Genomic DNA, 14,126 nt, shown 5'->3' with positions numbered 1-14,126 from the left:
GCAGAATTATCCTATGTATCATACATTTGTTGAACTGGTGCTGTGATGCACACCTTTAAGGTCAGTACTCAGGAGGCAGAAGCAGGCAAAATTCTGTGAGTCTGGTTTTTACAGGGAGTTCTAGATCAGCCAGGACTACATAGTGAGACACTGTCTCACAAAAAGTTAATAGTTTGTATGTATGATTTACTGTACACAAACAATGCTTGAATAAGTTATTTTAATTTTACACTTTATTAAGTCTGATTTAAAAATCTAATTCCACTTTCTCTTGAAAAACAAAGAAAGTCTGGCAATTGCAGGCCCAATGATAAAAGTCAGCTGGAGGTAGTTCCTCAGCTCCAAGGCTGGGGCCCCATCCCCAAGCATGGATGTGACTTCAGAATCCAGTCTCAACCAGAACTATAGCAGCATGAATAGGTAAGCTGAATTGATGATTTAGGATTTTTTTTTTCCCATTCTTGGCCTAAGACCCTTGCACTCCAGGCTATTTAGAACTTCCTCTCAGGAGACCCAGCTAGCTCCCTAGCCATTCAGTGAAGTACTGGAAAGGAGCTGGGTTCTGGGTTTGAAACTAGGCTCATCCAGCCTTGACGTCCAGCGGCACTGCTGTGGATGGTATGAAATAAACTGACTACATTTAAGCGTGTGGATGTGTGATTGAGGGTGTTTTTATTGTGGCTGTTTTAGAACAAGGAACAACCTGAAGTTACTGGAGCTAAGCCAAAGCATGTGCTGACTGCCCGAGGAGCAGGTGAGTGGCCCCCTGCGGTTTCTACCGCACATAGAATGGTTCAGAATAAAATAGCATGTGTGCCACCCGTGCGTGGCATGGTTGTTTTAGTCTTGTTTGGCTTTTTGAGACAGGGTCTCATGGATCCCAGGCTGGTCTCAAACACCACGATGTAGCTGAGGATGGCCTTGAACTTCTGGTCCTTCTGCCTTTATCTCCAGAGTTCTGGATTGCTATTATAAAAGTTAATTCTTTTTTAAAACTTTACATGCCCGGCATGGTGTGCGTACCTTTAATCCTGGCACACAGAAGGCAGAGGTAGGCAGATCTCTGTGAGTTTCAGGCAAGCCAGGGCTACACAGTGAGACCTGGTCTCAAGAAGACAAAACTCTTTTTTCAAATAATATTTTTAGTGTTCTAAAGTCAAATTTATGAAACTATATATGCTAAGAAAAGTCTGGCTTATGCCCTTCCTCATTAAGACCTCTATTTGTGGTCATTTAAAAGTCTGTCCTTCCAGTCTGTGCAAACCACTTATAAGTAGCGGTGTGTTTCATACATGCGCCACTCACAGACATCCTCCTGTCTTCTCTCAATGTGTATTGGTGCTTTGTCCCCATGTATCTGTGCACTGCTTGTGTGCACGTTGTCTATGGAGACCAGAAGAGGGCACCAGATCCCCTAGAAATGGAGACACAGACACCTGAGCTACATTGTAGGTGCTGGGGATCAAACCTGGGTTCTCTGGAAGAGTACACAGTGCTCTTAACTGCTGAGCCATCTCTTAAGCTTCTATTTTCTCATTTTAAAAATGGCTCCATTGGGTGGATGCTCTATCATCCAGACACATCCTCCAAGGGTCATGTCCGGTGTTTGGCTTTTATAGATGTGGTACATGGAACAACACATATACGCTGGCTCGTCTTTCCTTTGTGATCCGTGCCTCTTAGAATGTGTTTCTGTGCTCCCTGTTATCTTACAGAGAGCCAAGAGGAGGACAGAACAGTGGGGACAGTGGAGAGGCTGCCTCTCATCTTCAATACTTCACTGAAGGGAGCTGACTTCACCCAGGCAGGAGACTCACTGAGGCAGGGGGCTGAAGTTCTTGGCCCGGGCCAAGTACCCCCACCCACAGAAGTAGAAACCAGGATTCCCGAGGCATCCAGTGAGAACCCTGGGACTACCCTGGGATTGTCTGTAGCACTTGGCAGAATCAGCGAGGTCCTCACCAGTCTCAAGATGTCCCAAAGTGCAGAACAAGGAACCTCGTCCAGCAAGCCTGACTGTTGGCTCTCAGAAGAGGACATGAGGCTGAGTTCAGAGTCCAGCCCTCTGCCCTTAGGACCGCTAACTCCAACCAGTGAAGCTCACAGTGGTGAAGCACATCCCAGGTAAGGGATGGTCTTCTGTGTTGGGCAATGGGTGAAATCAGCTGCATCCATTTACATGCAGCATGGCCAGTGGACCAGTGGCACAACTGTTTACCCCCCACCCCAATAAACACACAGAGACTTATATTAATTATATACTGTTTGGCCGATGGCTCAGGCTTCTTACTGGCTAGCACTCTCTTAGATAAATTCTTCAACAAATGGGTTTCACAGAGCACTTCATCACATGCCAAGCATTGGCCTAGCCTTCTACAGGCATCGTTTCATTTTATTCTCCCAGGATTCCCGGCGTGTGAAGGTGGTTGTCATATTATTTTACTGATGGTGAAATTTGGGCTGAATGCTACCATCACACAAAGCTGGGATCTGAGACTAGCTTACCAATCAATGTGCTTAACTGCACACCCACTTCCTCGGGCCAACATTAAGTCCTGAGGAGAGAAGGGTGGGGCAGGTGCTTTGGGGAGGTTTATGTGGTGCTCAAGTAGAAACTGTAGAAGGGAGATCTGGCTGCTGTATCCCATCTGTATTCAGTGCTGTGGTGCAGCATTAGCGTGTCCAAAGTCTGAGAGGGCCCTGGCTTTCCAGGCTTCTCGTAGTTTCTTGATGTCCTCTGCACTTGCCTGAACTCCCTTAACCTGTCACAGAGACCACAAGACTTAGCACTGGGAGATTATCCAGCCTCCTTTGTGCTGTGGTGATAGGTTCTGGAAGGAAATGGGGCCCCACCCACCCTGCCACCTCTGTCCCAGGGTCCTTGACAGACTGGAAGGAGGGATTCCTGGTAGACGTGTCTGGATGCAGGCCAAAGGTCTGACTGTAGCAACTGTTGCAGTAGGGATGAATTTCCTGAACCATGTTAGGGATCCTCAAAATCCCCTCAGTGAGAAGTGCTTCCCACCCCAGTGTCACCCCTGAGCTGAATTTCAGACCCACCAGACCTGAAGCATGCCTCAGGAAGTGGGAGGCCACCACCTGCCCTTCCTTCCCCAAGATGTGTTATTTTTTTTTTTTGAGGAAAGTGATTGAAAATGACCAGAAGGGGCTGCTCCTGTAGGTATCCTGAGACCATACCTGAACTTGGCAGTATGGAGTTTGTCAGTTGGCAATGCCTGTGGTAGGTGTGCTATGCAGTAGGTAAGGAAGCTTTGGATACCAAGCATGACATAGAGCTGTGTGGCACTGGGATCACCTCCTACCCCACTGAAAGAGAAGACCAGAGAGGACTGAAGTGGCCAATAGCCTTTTCCACTGACCACCTGGTTACTCCTCCAGCAATTGGCTTGCCAATTTTTGTTTGTTTATTTGTTTGTTTTTTTCAAGACATGGTTTCTCTGTAGCTTTGGAGTCTGTCCTGTAACTCGAACTGTAGACCAGGCTAGCCTAGAACTCACAGAGGACCACCTGCCTCTGCCTCCCAAGTGCTGGAATTAAAGATGTGTGTCACCACTACCTGACTGGCTTGTCAAGATTTTTGGAGCCCCTTGGTCTGAGACAGGCTCAAGGGACTTAACTTGGGTACCACCTTTCATCCTGCTGCCATCACTGAAGCCCATCGAGCCCCAAGCACTCTTGCTCAGTGCTTAACTGTAGATGGGCTGACAGGTCTCTCAACCAACTGTAGACGGGCTGACAGGTCTCTCAACCAACTGTAGACGGGCTGACAGGTCTCTCAACCAACTGTAGACGGGCTGACAGGTCTCTCAACCAACTGTAGACGGGCTGACAGGTCTCTCAACCAACTGTAGATGGGCTGACAGGTCTCGCAACGGCACCACTTGGGGTCAGCTTCCATACCTAAAGTTCTAAACTTAAGAGAAGAGCCTCGGCTTTCAACTGCTGGAGAGAGGACTTATATTTTTCTTTATTATTTGTATTATGATAAAGGACATGTAACACACAATTTACCATCTTAGTCTGTGTGTATGTAGCTGGGAATGGAACTTACGGTACATGTTAGATGAAGGCTCTGCCACTTCACCCCGCCCATCTTCTTTTTTCCTTTCTTTACTTAAATTTTTTTTATTTTATATGCTAGCCCTAGTTCCCCCTCCCTCCTCCTCCCCTTTCCCCCTTCCCCTACCTCCACCTACCCCGTGCCCATCCACTCCTCAGAGTCAGTAAGGCTTCCTTTGGGAGAGTCAACCAAGTCTGGTATAACAAATTGAGGCAGGATCCTGCACCAACCCCCCATCCATGAAACTTGAATTTTAGTCATATTTTATTATTTTTATGTTTGGTTTTTCGTTTGTTTGTTTTGAGACAGGGTCCTGGAATTCACTCTGTAGACTAGGCTGACTTCAAATTCACAGAGATCCACCTCTTCCTCCCAAGTGTGGGGATTAAAAGCGTGCACAACCACCTGGCCACTAATAATTTTTAATGTGCAATAGAAGATGAAACTTTGAGTTTGTAGTGTAAATGCTATACAACCATAAGGAAAGATCAATAACATTTTAGTTCTCTGTTTATTCTTTTATGGAAAATTAGCCTCCAAGTTTGAAATTAGGTGTCTCTAAAAACATTGGGGTTGGAGAAATGGCTGCCAATCAAAGATTGGAGTTCATACCCCAGCACCCAGCACCCAGCAATCTGGGCACCTCATGACTCCTATAACTCCAGCTGTTACAGGGGCAGAAACGGGGTCATTGGGGCTTCCAGTCTAGCAAAAGTAAAACAACAACAAAGATAAACAACAATGACAACAAAAACTCCATGAGCTCTAGATCCAGGGACAGGGTCTGCCACTAAAGAGTAGGCGAAGAGCAGTGGAGGAAGATGCTTGATGTCTTCTTCTGACATCATGTACACAGGCACACATACCTGCAAATAAAAGTGCACATGCATGCACAGACATAAACAAATAGATAAAGAGATTTGTCTTTGTTTAAAAAAATGTTTACAAAATGAAACACAGATATGGCTGTTTTAGAATTTTAAGAAGAAATTAAAAAAAAAAATGGTTAAGATGGGCCAGGGACAGGCAGTGGTGGCACACGCCTTAATCCCAGCACTCAGGAGGCAGAGGCAGGTAGATCTCTGTGAGTTCAAGGCCAGCTTGATCTACAGAGTGAGTTCCAGGACAGCCAGAGCTGTTACACAGAGAAACCCTGTCTCAAAACAACAACAACAACAACAAATATTAGGAGGAATAATGTAACTATATTTTAACTAAATAAAAATAAGTCAGGCCTAAAATTGTACAAATTATGGCTAGAAAATATACTTTAGTATTCTTATTATTTCAAACACTGTAACATTATTGAAGCAATTTTGTTATCTGTATTTGTCTTATTTTTTACTAGCACTTTTGAAATCCTAACAGATCCTTTCATCAGTTGGCTTAAAGCAAAACAAAATTATTAGGAAAACTGGACTACCATGATCCAGAGAACACACAGTTCTGATAAGGCAGTGGATTAAAGCCAGGAACTTGCATATGCTAAGTGTCTTAGTTTGCTTTCTATTGTGTGAAAAATAGCATGCCTGAAAGCAATTTAGGAGAAAAACAAAAACAAAAACGAAAGAAAACCTCATTTGGCTTATCACAGAGGGAAGCCAAGGCAGGAACCTGGAGGCCAGAATAGAAGCAGACCGCATGGAGGAGCGTTGTTTAGTGGCTTCCTTCCTCTGGCTTGCTCAGCGGCCTTTCTTTTTTTCTTTATTAATTTATTTATTCTTTTCTCGTATGTTACATCCTGATTGCAGTTTCCCTCCCTCCTCTCTTTCTAGTCCCTCCCCCTACCTCTCCTCTTCCCTAGATCCACTCCTCCTCTGTTTCCTTTCAGAGAAGAGCAGGCCTCCCAGGGATATCAACCAAATACGGCATAAGAAGTTATAGACTAGGCACAAACCCTCATATCAAGGCTAGATGAGGAAACCCAGTAGGAGGAAAAGGGTCCCAAAAGCAGGCAAAAGAGTCAGAGACAAACTGGGCAGTGGTGATGCTCGCCTTTAATCCCAGCACTAAGAAGGCAGAGGCAGGTGGATCTCTGTGAGTTCGAGGTCAGTCTGGTCTACAGGATGATTTCCAGGACAGCCAGAACTGTTATATAGAGAGACCCTGTCTCTGAAGACAAACAAACAAGTCAGAGACAGCCCCTGCTCTCTCTGTTAGGAGTCCCACAAGAACACCGAGCTACACAAGCGTAACATACATGCAGAGGACCTATGTCAGACTCATGCAGAGATCTTGATTGTCCCTTCAGTCTCTGTGAGCCCCATGAGCCCAGCCTGGTTAATTATATGGACCATGTTCTTATGGTGTCCTTGACTCTCTGACTCTTATAATCCTTCCTCCCCCTCTTTGACAGGATTCCTTGAGCTCTACCTAATGTTTGGCTGTAGGTCTCTGCATTTCAGCTACCTTTCTTACATAGTCCAGGTTCATCTGTGTAGGGAGAGTGCTGCCTAGAGTAGGCTATGCCCTCCTACATCAATTAGCAATGAAGAAAATGCTTCATAGATATGGCCACAGGCCAATCTGACCTGGACAATTCTTCCATAGGGGGTTTCCTATTTCCAGGTGACTCTAAGTTTGTGTCAAGCTGACTGACAGCTGAAGCTAACTGTGGCACCAAGCAATGCTGTCCTGCTGAGTTTCATCCCCTGAACTTCCTTGTTTTGAACCTCAGGGCCATATTTCTCTCTGCCCAGGATCTCTGCCCACGTGCAAGAGATGGATACTCCTGGGGAGCTGCTTGAGACACAAAGGGGCAGCCCCACAGCCTCTACAGAAGCTCTAGAAGTTACCCAACCTGATGAGCATGACCCACATCCCAAAGACCCTGGGACTGAGTTGGAAAACCATATCCCTAAAGGAGCCAGAGAGTTTCTACCCCTGCCAAAGAGGAGTAGCAACAATGGAGGAATGAATACAGAGGAGGAGGTGGAGCTTGGGTCTGAGCCTCTCGCTGGACCAAGCTTGACCACGAGGGACTGGGGAGAAGAGGCTGTTGGGACCACAGACCTGCAGCAAGACACAGATCCAGGAACGCAAAAGCCTGAGCCCTGGAAGGACCATGCAGCCAAGGGTTCAGGGGGAACTGAAGCCGGAGGGAGGATGTCGTCTGCTGCAGAGGCTGCCGTCACAGTTCTAGGTAAGTGGGGCCAAGGCTCAGCTCAACACCTTCCCTAGATTATGAGGTTCTGAGGAAGCCTCTGGCTAGTTAAGTCCAAAATACACTTGGGTCTTGAATTGGCTTTGATGGTTTGGCAGCTCAAACCTCCATGGCCCAGCTACGTAGATTGCTCAAGGCAACTTTCCTACCTCAGGGTTCCACCACTGGCGTCATTTTAAATGAAGGCAGGCAAGAGTGCAAAAAAGCATGAGGGTTAGAGATATAGTTCAGTTGCTGGAATGTGTGCCCAGTATGCACAAAACTGAAGCCCTGGGTTTGATCCCCAACATTGCATAAAACCAAATGTGGTGTTGCATGTCTCTAATCCAAGCATGTGGATGATGGAGGCAAGAGGATGCGTTCAACGTCACCCATGGCTATGGAATGAGTTTGAGGTAGGCCTAGATTACATATAATGCTCTCCCCTCAGACAGGGGGCGGAGAAGAGGAGAAAAATAAGAAAAGACACTGACAGGTGTAGGACACAGCGAGCCATTCCAGCTGCCACTTGCAATAGGGTGGAAGTGGTGATCTTTTGACCTGCTTGTCATTCATTGCAGAGGGGATTAGGTGTCTGTGTTCGGCTATGACAAAGAGCTTCCACTCCAAGCATTTGGGAGTCTGTGGAGCACTGTTTGCACTCAGGGAGCACGCAGGATGCTCCCAGGACAAGCATGAACAGACGAGGATCCAGCCTTAGAATCTTCCAGCCAGACATTTGTGCTGCTTTGTAGCATTGTGACTGCTGCACATTTTCTTCTTCTTCTTCTTCTTCTTCTTCTTCTTCTTCTTCTTCTTCTTCTTCTTCTTCTTCTTCTTCTTCTTCTTCTAATAATTTCATGTGACATTTCTGGGTGTTTATATTATCCAATTAAAATAAAAACCCAGAGCCACTTCAGCAGGTAAAGGCATTTTCTGCCTGGGACACATGTGGTGAAGACTGAACTAGCTCCTGACATCCATGTGTACATGCATGCCATGCATGCACATACACACACACACACACACACACACACACACACACACACAGAGTAATAAAATTAAAAAGAAAAAGCCCAGTCCTGACGCAGTGGTCTTTCCAAGTACTAGCTGCCACCTGGTAACCCAAGTGACATTTAGTGAGTTTAGGAGGGTTGTAGGAGACTCAAGGGTTCTTTGTTGTTTCTCTACAGATGACAGTGCCGCTCCCCCAGCCCCTTTTGAACATCGGGTAGTGAGTGTCAAGGGTACCTCCATCTCAACAGGCTACACAGTGTCCCAACATGAAGTCTTGGGAGGGTGAGTGCAGCATCCACCTGGCCGGGGAGCAGGGACTGGAACATGGAGGCTTACCTGCATAGAGAATGGACAGGGCTCTCCCTGGGGTGCAGGTGGCTGCACATATGAGGGGGGAGGTGTAGGAGGCCCTCAAAGTAGGGCATGGGAAACATTCCTGAGGGAACAGGAGTGCTAGGCCTGGGTTCCTAAGTAGGCTGGGATGATGTAGAGTGGGTAGGGGGCCATTCCCATATCCAGAATAGCTCATGGTAAGGTCAGGAGGTTTCCATTTAGGTTGCAGAGTATGTCACATGATTGTGGGTGGTGAAGAAGTGATTTTCTAGATGCTGGGTTAGCCCAGGAGTGAGTGATGACTAAGACAATAGCCTGTGGTGCAGGACAGTCCACATGGTATGTATGAGGAGGGGAATGGTTGTCCTCCCCAATTTGGTGAGCTTTTCATAGTCTCTATAGCTTACTGTGTCCCTGTGTCTCTACAGGGGCCGGTTTGGCCAGGTACACAGGTGTACAGAGAGATCCACAGGCCTAGCACTGGCAGCCAAGATCATCAAAGTGAAGAACATCAAAGATCGGGTAAGACAACTGCCCCGAGCCAGCCAGATCCCCTAGCCAAGCCCAGAATCTTTCATTTTCTCTCTAGCACCGTGCTCCAGTCCTCTCCATGCCAAGCGGGAAACTTGATGTGCTCCCTTCCTCTTGACCTTGACTCTTACACACCACTCACTAGTCACCCACATTCCTTAGTCCAGACCTCACGTATGTGGACAGCCTGGCTGGCTCTGCCAACATGCTGGCAGGACCTTGGACACAAGGGCTTTTCCTTCTTGGGCCCCCTGTGTAATGAGTGGGTGGGTTGAATCAAGGTCCTTTCTGTTATAAGAACACACTTTGTGTGACAAGTCAAGGAGACCTGCTGTGGCAGCAGGAGTCGGAAGAAGCATAACATTTGTGTGCATGTGAGTGTGTGAGTATATGTGTGAATGTATGAATGTGTGAATGAGTGTGTGTGTGAATGTGTGTGAACTGAGCATGTCTGTATATGGATATGAGTGTGTGCCTGTGTGTGGGCATGCACACATCTTGGGAGATGCAAATGGTCTTCTCTTCCTGATCTGTTTTCTTGGAAAACCATTTTCCTCTGGTCCCACAAGGAGGATGTGAAGAATGAGATCAACATTATGAACCAGCTCAGCCATGTCAACTTGATCCAACTCTACGATGCTTTTGAGAGCAAGAACAGCTTCACCTTGATCATGGAGTAGTGAGTATCTCAGAGGTGGGGTGGTGGCTTCTCTGCTCTTACTGGTGTGCCCAGAGTCATGCCACCCACCCTTGTTTACTGCTTTGAATCTGAGCATGGAATTTGGAGGACAAAGTCATTTTATAACGAATCAGTGGCCAGCAAGTCTGATCTGATTTGCAGAGGTTATGCAAGTTTGTCCTAAGCAACTTTTAGTGATTTTGAATGAGAGATTAACAGTTGGAAATGGGAAATGTGGAGAGAAATTGGAAAATCTTTCTATCTGGATTCCATGAAAATATGAAGAATCTCGTTACATTGGATACACACCAATTTCTGTACAGGTGCATTGCAGCACTCTCCATGTGGGTGTAGTACAGCTTACTCTGGGTAGGTGTACTATGGCTCACTTTGTGAGGGTGTACTATAGCTCACACTGTGTAAGGGCATACTATACTTCACCTGTGTAGAGGTGTACTATACTTCACCTGTGTAGAGGTGTACTGCAGTTCACCTGTGTAGGAGTGTACTTCAGTTCACCTGTGTAGGGGTGAGGTGTACTACAGTTCACTCTGTGTAGAGGTGTACTACAGTTCACTCTGTGTAGAGGTGTACTACAGTTCACTCTGTGTAGAGGTGTACTACAGTTCACTCTGTGTAGAGGTGTACTACAGTTCACTCTGTGTAGAGGTGTACTGCAGTTCACTCTGTGTAGGGGTGTACTACAGTTCACTCTGTGTAGGGGTGTACTACAGTTCACTCTGTAGAGGTGTACTATAGTTCACTCTGTGTAGAGGTGTACTACAGTTCACCTGTGTAGGGGTGTACTACAGTTCACTCTGTGTAGGGGTGTACTACAGTTCACTCTGTGTAGAGGTGTACTACAGTTCACTCTGTGTAGAGGTGTACTACAGTTCACTCTGTGTAGAGGTGTACTTCAGTTCACCTGTGTAGAGGTGTACTACAGTTCACTCTGTGTAGAGGTGTACTACAATTCACTCTGTGTAGAGGTGTACTACAGTTCACCTGTGTAGAGGTGTACTACAGTTCACTCTGTGTAGAGGTGTACTACAGTTCACTCTGTGTAGAGGTGTACTACAGTTCACCTGTGTAGAGGTGTACTGCAGTTCACTCTGTGTAGAGGTGTACTACAATTCACCTGTGTAGGGGTGTACTACAGTTCACCTGTGTAGAGGTGTACTACAGTTCACTCTGTGTAGGGGTGTACTACAGTTCACTCTGTGTAGGGGTGTACTGCAGTTCACCTGTGTAGAGGTGTACTACAGTTCACTCTGTGTAGGGGTGTACTACAGTTCACCTGTGTAGAGGTGTACTACAGTTCACTCTGTGTAGGGGTGTACTACAGTTCACCTGTGTAGAGGTGTACTACAGTTCACTCTGTGTAGAGGTGTACTACAGTTCACTCTGTGTAGGGGTGTACTACAGTTCACCTGTGTAGAGGTGTACTACAGTTCACCTGTGTAGGGGTGTACTACAGTTCACTCTGTGTAGAGGTGTACTACAATTCACTCTGTGTAGAGGTGTACTACAGTTCACTCTGTGTAGAGGTGTACTACAGTTCACTCTGTGTAGAGGTGTACTACAGTTCACTCTGTGTAGAGGTGTACTACAGTTCACTCTGTGTAGCGGTGTACTACAGTTCTCTCTGTGTAGAGGTGTACTACAGTTCACCTGTGTAGAGGTGTACTACAGTTCACTCTGTGTAGAGGTGTACTTCAGTTCACCTGTGTAGAGGTGTACTACAGTTCACTCTGTGTAGGGGTGTACTACAGTTCACTCTGTGTAGGGGTGTACTACAGTTCACTCTGTGTAGGGGTGTTACTCTGTGTAGGGTGTCTACAGTTCACCTGTGTAGGGGTGTACTACAGTTCACTCTGTGTAGGGGTGTACTACAGTTCACCTGTGTAGGGGTGTACTACAGTTCACCTGTGTAGGGGTGTACTACAGTTCACCTGTGTAGGGGTGTACTACAGTTCAGTCTGTGTAGGGGTGTACTACAGTTCACTCTGTGTAGAGGTGTACTACAGTTCACCTGTGTAGGGGTGTACTACAGTTCACTCTGTGTAGGGGTGTACTACAGTTCACCTGTGTAGAGGTGTACTGCAGTTCACCTGTGTGGGTGTACTGCAGTTCACCTGTGTAGAGGTGTACTGCAGTTCACCTGTGTAGGGGTGTACTACAGTTCTCTCTGTGTAGAGGTGTACTACAGTTCACCTGTGTAGGGGTGTACTACAGTTCACCTGTGTAGAGGTGTACTACAGTTCACTCTGTGTAGAGGTGTACTACAGTTCACTCTGTGTAGAGGTGTACTACAGTTCACCTGTGTAGGGGTGTACTACAGTTCACCTGTGTAGGGGTGTACTACAGTTCTCTACGTTCCCTGTGTAGGGTGTCTACAGTTCACTCTGTGTGGGGTGTACTGCAGTTCACCTGTGTAGGGGTGTACTACAGTTCACTCTGTGTAGAGGTGTATTGCAGTTCACTCTGTGTAGGGGTGTACTACAGTTCACCTGTGTAGAGGTGTACTACAGTTCACCTGTGTAGGGGTGTACTACAGTTCACCTGTGTAGGGGTGTACTACAGTTCACTCTGTGTAGAGGTGTACTACAGTTCACCTGTGTAGGGGTGTACTACAGTTCACTCTGTGTAGAGGTGTACTTCAGTTCACCTGTGTAGAGGTGTACTACAGTTCACTCTGTGTAGGGGTGTACTACAGTTCACTCTGTGTAGGGGTGTACTACAGTTCACTCTGTGTAGGGGTGTACTACAGTTCACTCTGTGTAGGGGTGTATTACAGTTCACCTGTGTAGAGGTGTATTGCAGTTCACTCTGTGTAGGGGTGTACTACAGTTCACTCTGTGTAGAGGTGTACTACAGTTCTCTCTGTGTAGGGGTGTACTACAGTTCACCTTGTGTAGAGGTGTACTACAGTTCACTCTGTGTAGAGGTGTACTACAGTTCTCTCTGTGTAGAGGTGTACTACAGTTCACTCTGTGTAGAGGTGTACTACAGTTCACCTTGTGTAGAGGTGTACTACAGTTCACTCTGTGTAGAGGTGTACTACAGTTCACCTGTGTAGGGGTGTACTACAGTTCACTCTGTGTAGGGGTGTACTACAGTTCACCTGTGTAGGGGTGTACTACAGTTCACCTGTGTAGAGGTGTACTGCAGTTCACCTGTGTAGAGGTGTACTGCAGTTCACCTGTGTAGAGGTGTACTGCAGTTCACCTGTGTAGAGGTGTACTACAGTTCTCTCTGTGTAGAGGTGTACTACAGTTCACCTGTGTAGGGGTGTACTACAGTTCACCTGTGTAGGGGTGTACTACAGTTCACTCTGTGTAGAGGTGTACTACAGTTCTCTCTGTGTAGAGGTGTACTACAGTTCACCTGTGTAGGGGTGTACTACAGTTCACCTGTGTAGGGGTGTACTACAGTTCAGTCTGTGTAGGGGTGTACTACAGTTCACTCTGTGTAGAGGTGTACTACAGTTCACCTGTGTAGGGGTGTACTACAGTTCACTCTGTGTAGGGGTGTACTACAGTTCACCTGTGTAGAGGTGTACTGCAGTTCACCTGTGTGGGTGTACTGCAGTTCACCTGTGTAGAGGTGTACTGCAGTTCACCTGTGTGGGGGTGTACTACAGTTCTCTCTGTGTAGAGGTGTACTACAGTTCACCTTGTGTAGAGGTGTACTACAGTTCACTCTGTGTAGAGGTGTACTACAGTTCACTCTGTGTAGAGGTGTACTACAGTTCACCTGTGTGGGGGCTACAGTTCACCTGTGTAGGGGTGTACTACAGTTCACTCTGTGTAGGGGTGTACTACAGTTCACCTGTGTAGGGGTGTACTACAGTTCACTCTGTGTAGAGGTGTATTGCAGTTCACTCTGTGTAGGGGTGTACTACAGTTCACCTGTGTAGAGGTGTACTACAGTTCACCTGTGAGGGGTGGCCAGCCTCTGTGTAGAGGTGTACTACAGTTCACTCTGTGTAGAGGTGTACTACAGTTCACTCTGTGTAGAGGTGTACTACAGTTCACCTGTGAGGTGTCTCGTTCGTCTGTGTGGGGTGCCGCCCTGTGTAGGGGTGTACTGCAGTTCACCTGTGTAGAGGTGTACTACAGTTCACTCTGTGTAGGGGTGTACTACAGTTCACCTGTGTAGAGGTGTACTACAGTTCACTCTGTGTAGAGGTGTACTACAGTTCTCTCTGTGTAGGGGTGTACTACAGTTCACCTGTGTAGGGGTGTACTACAGTTCACTCTGTGTAGAGGTGTACTACAGTTCACCTGTGTAGAGGATACTGCAGCTACTGGTGTATTGTACTCACCTTGTGGGGTTGAGAC

The 14,126-nt window shown here is 46.8% G+C and overlaps 1 protein-coding gene across 2 annotated transcripts in view; it reads left to right on the top strand.

Annotated features, from left to right (window-relative positions):
• Nucleotides 1-14,126, top strand: part of Mylk3 (myosin light chain kinase 3) — a 54,765-nt gene that overhangs the window by 22,017 nt on the left and 18,622 nt on the right. For both annotated transcript variants that reach the window (XM_051195033.1, XM_051195032.1), the window contains exons 2-7: nt 691-754; nt 2,076-2,124; nt 6,781-7,223; nt 8,417-8,522; nt 9,002-9,095; nt 9,674-9,783. In XM_051195033.1, coding sequence (XP_051050990.1) covers nt 691-754; nt 2,076-2,124; nt 6,781-7,223; nt 8,417-8,522; nt 9,002-9,095; nt 9,674-9,783 — 866 coding nt within the window. The remainder of the gene's footprint in view (nt 1-690; nt 755-2,075; nt 2,125-6,780; nt 7,224-8,416; nt 8,523-9,001; nt 9,096-9,673; nt 9,784-14,126) is intronic.

This window comes from Phodopus roborovskii, unplaced genomic scaffold, assembly GCF_943737965.1.
Source record: "Phodopus roborovskii unplaced genomic scaffold, PHOROB, whole genome shotgun sequence".
In the NCBI taxonomy this organism is placed as follows: domain Eukaryota; kingdom Metazoa; phylum Chordata; class Mammalia; order Rodentia; family Cricetidae; genus Phodopus; species Phodopus roborovskii.
This window is presented reverse-complemented; position numbering and strand designations above follow the sequence as displayed.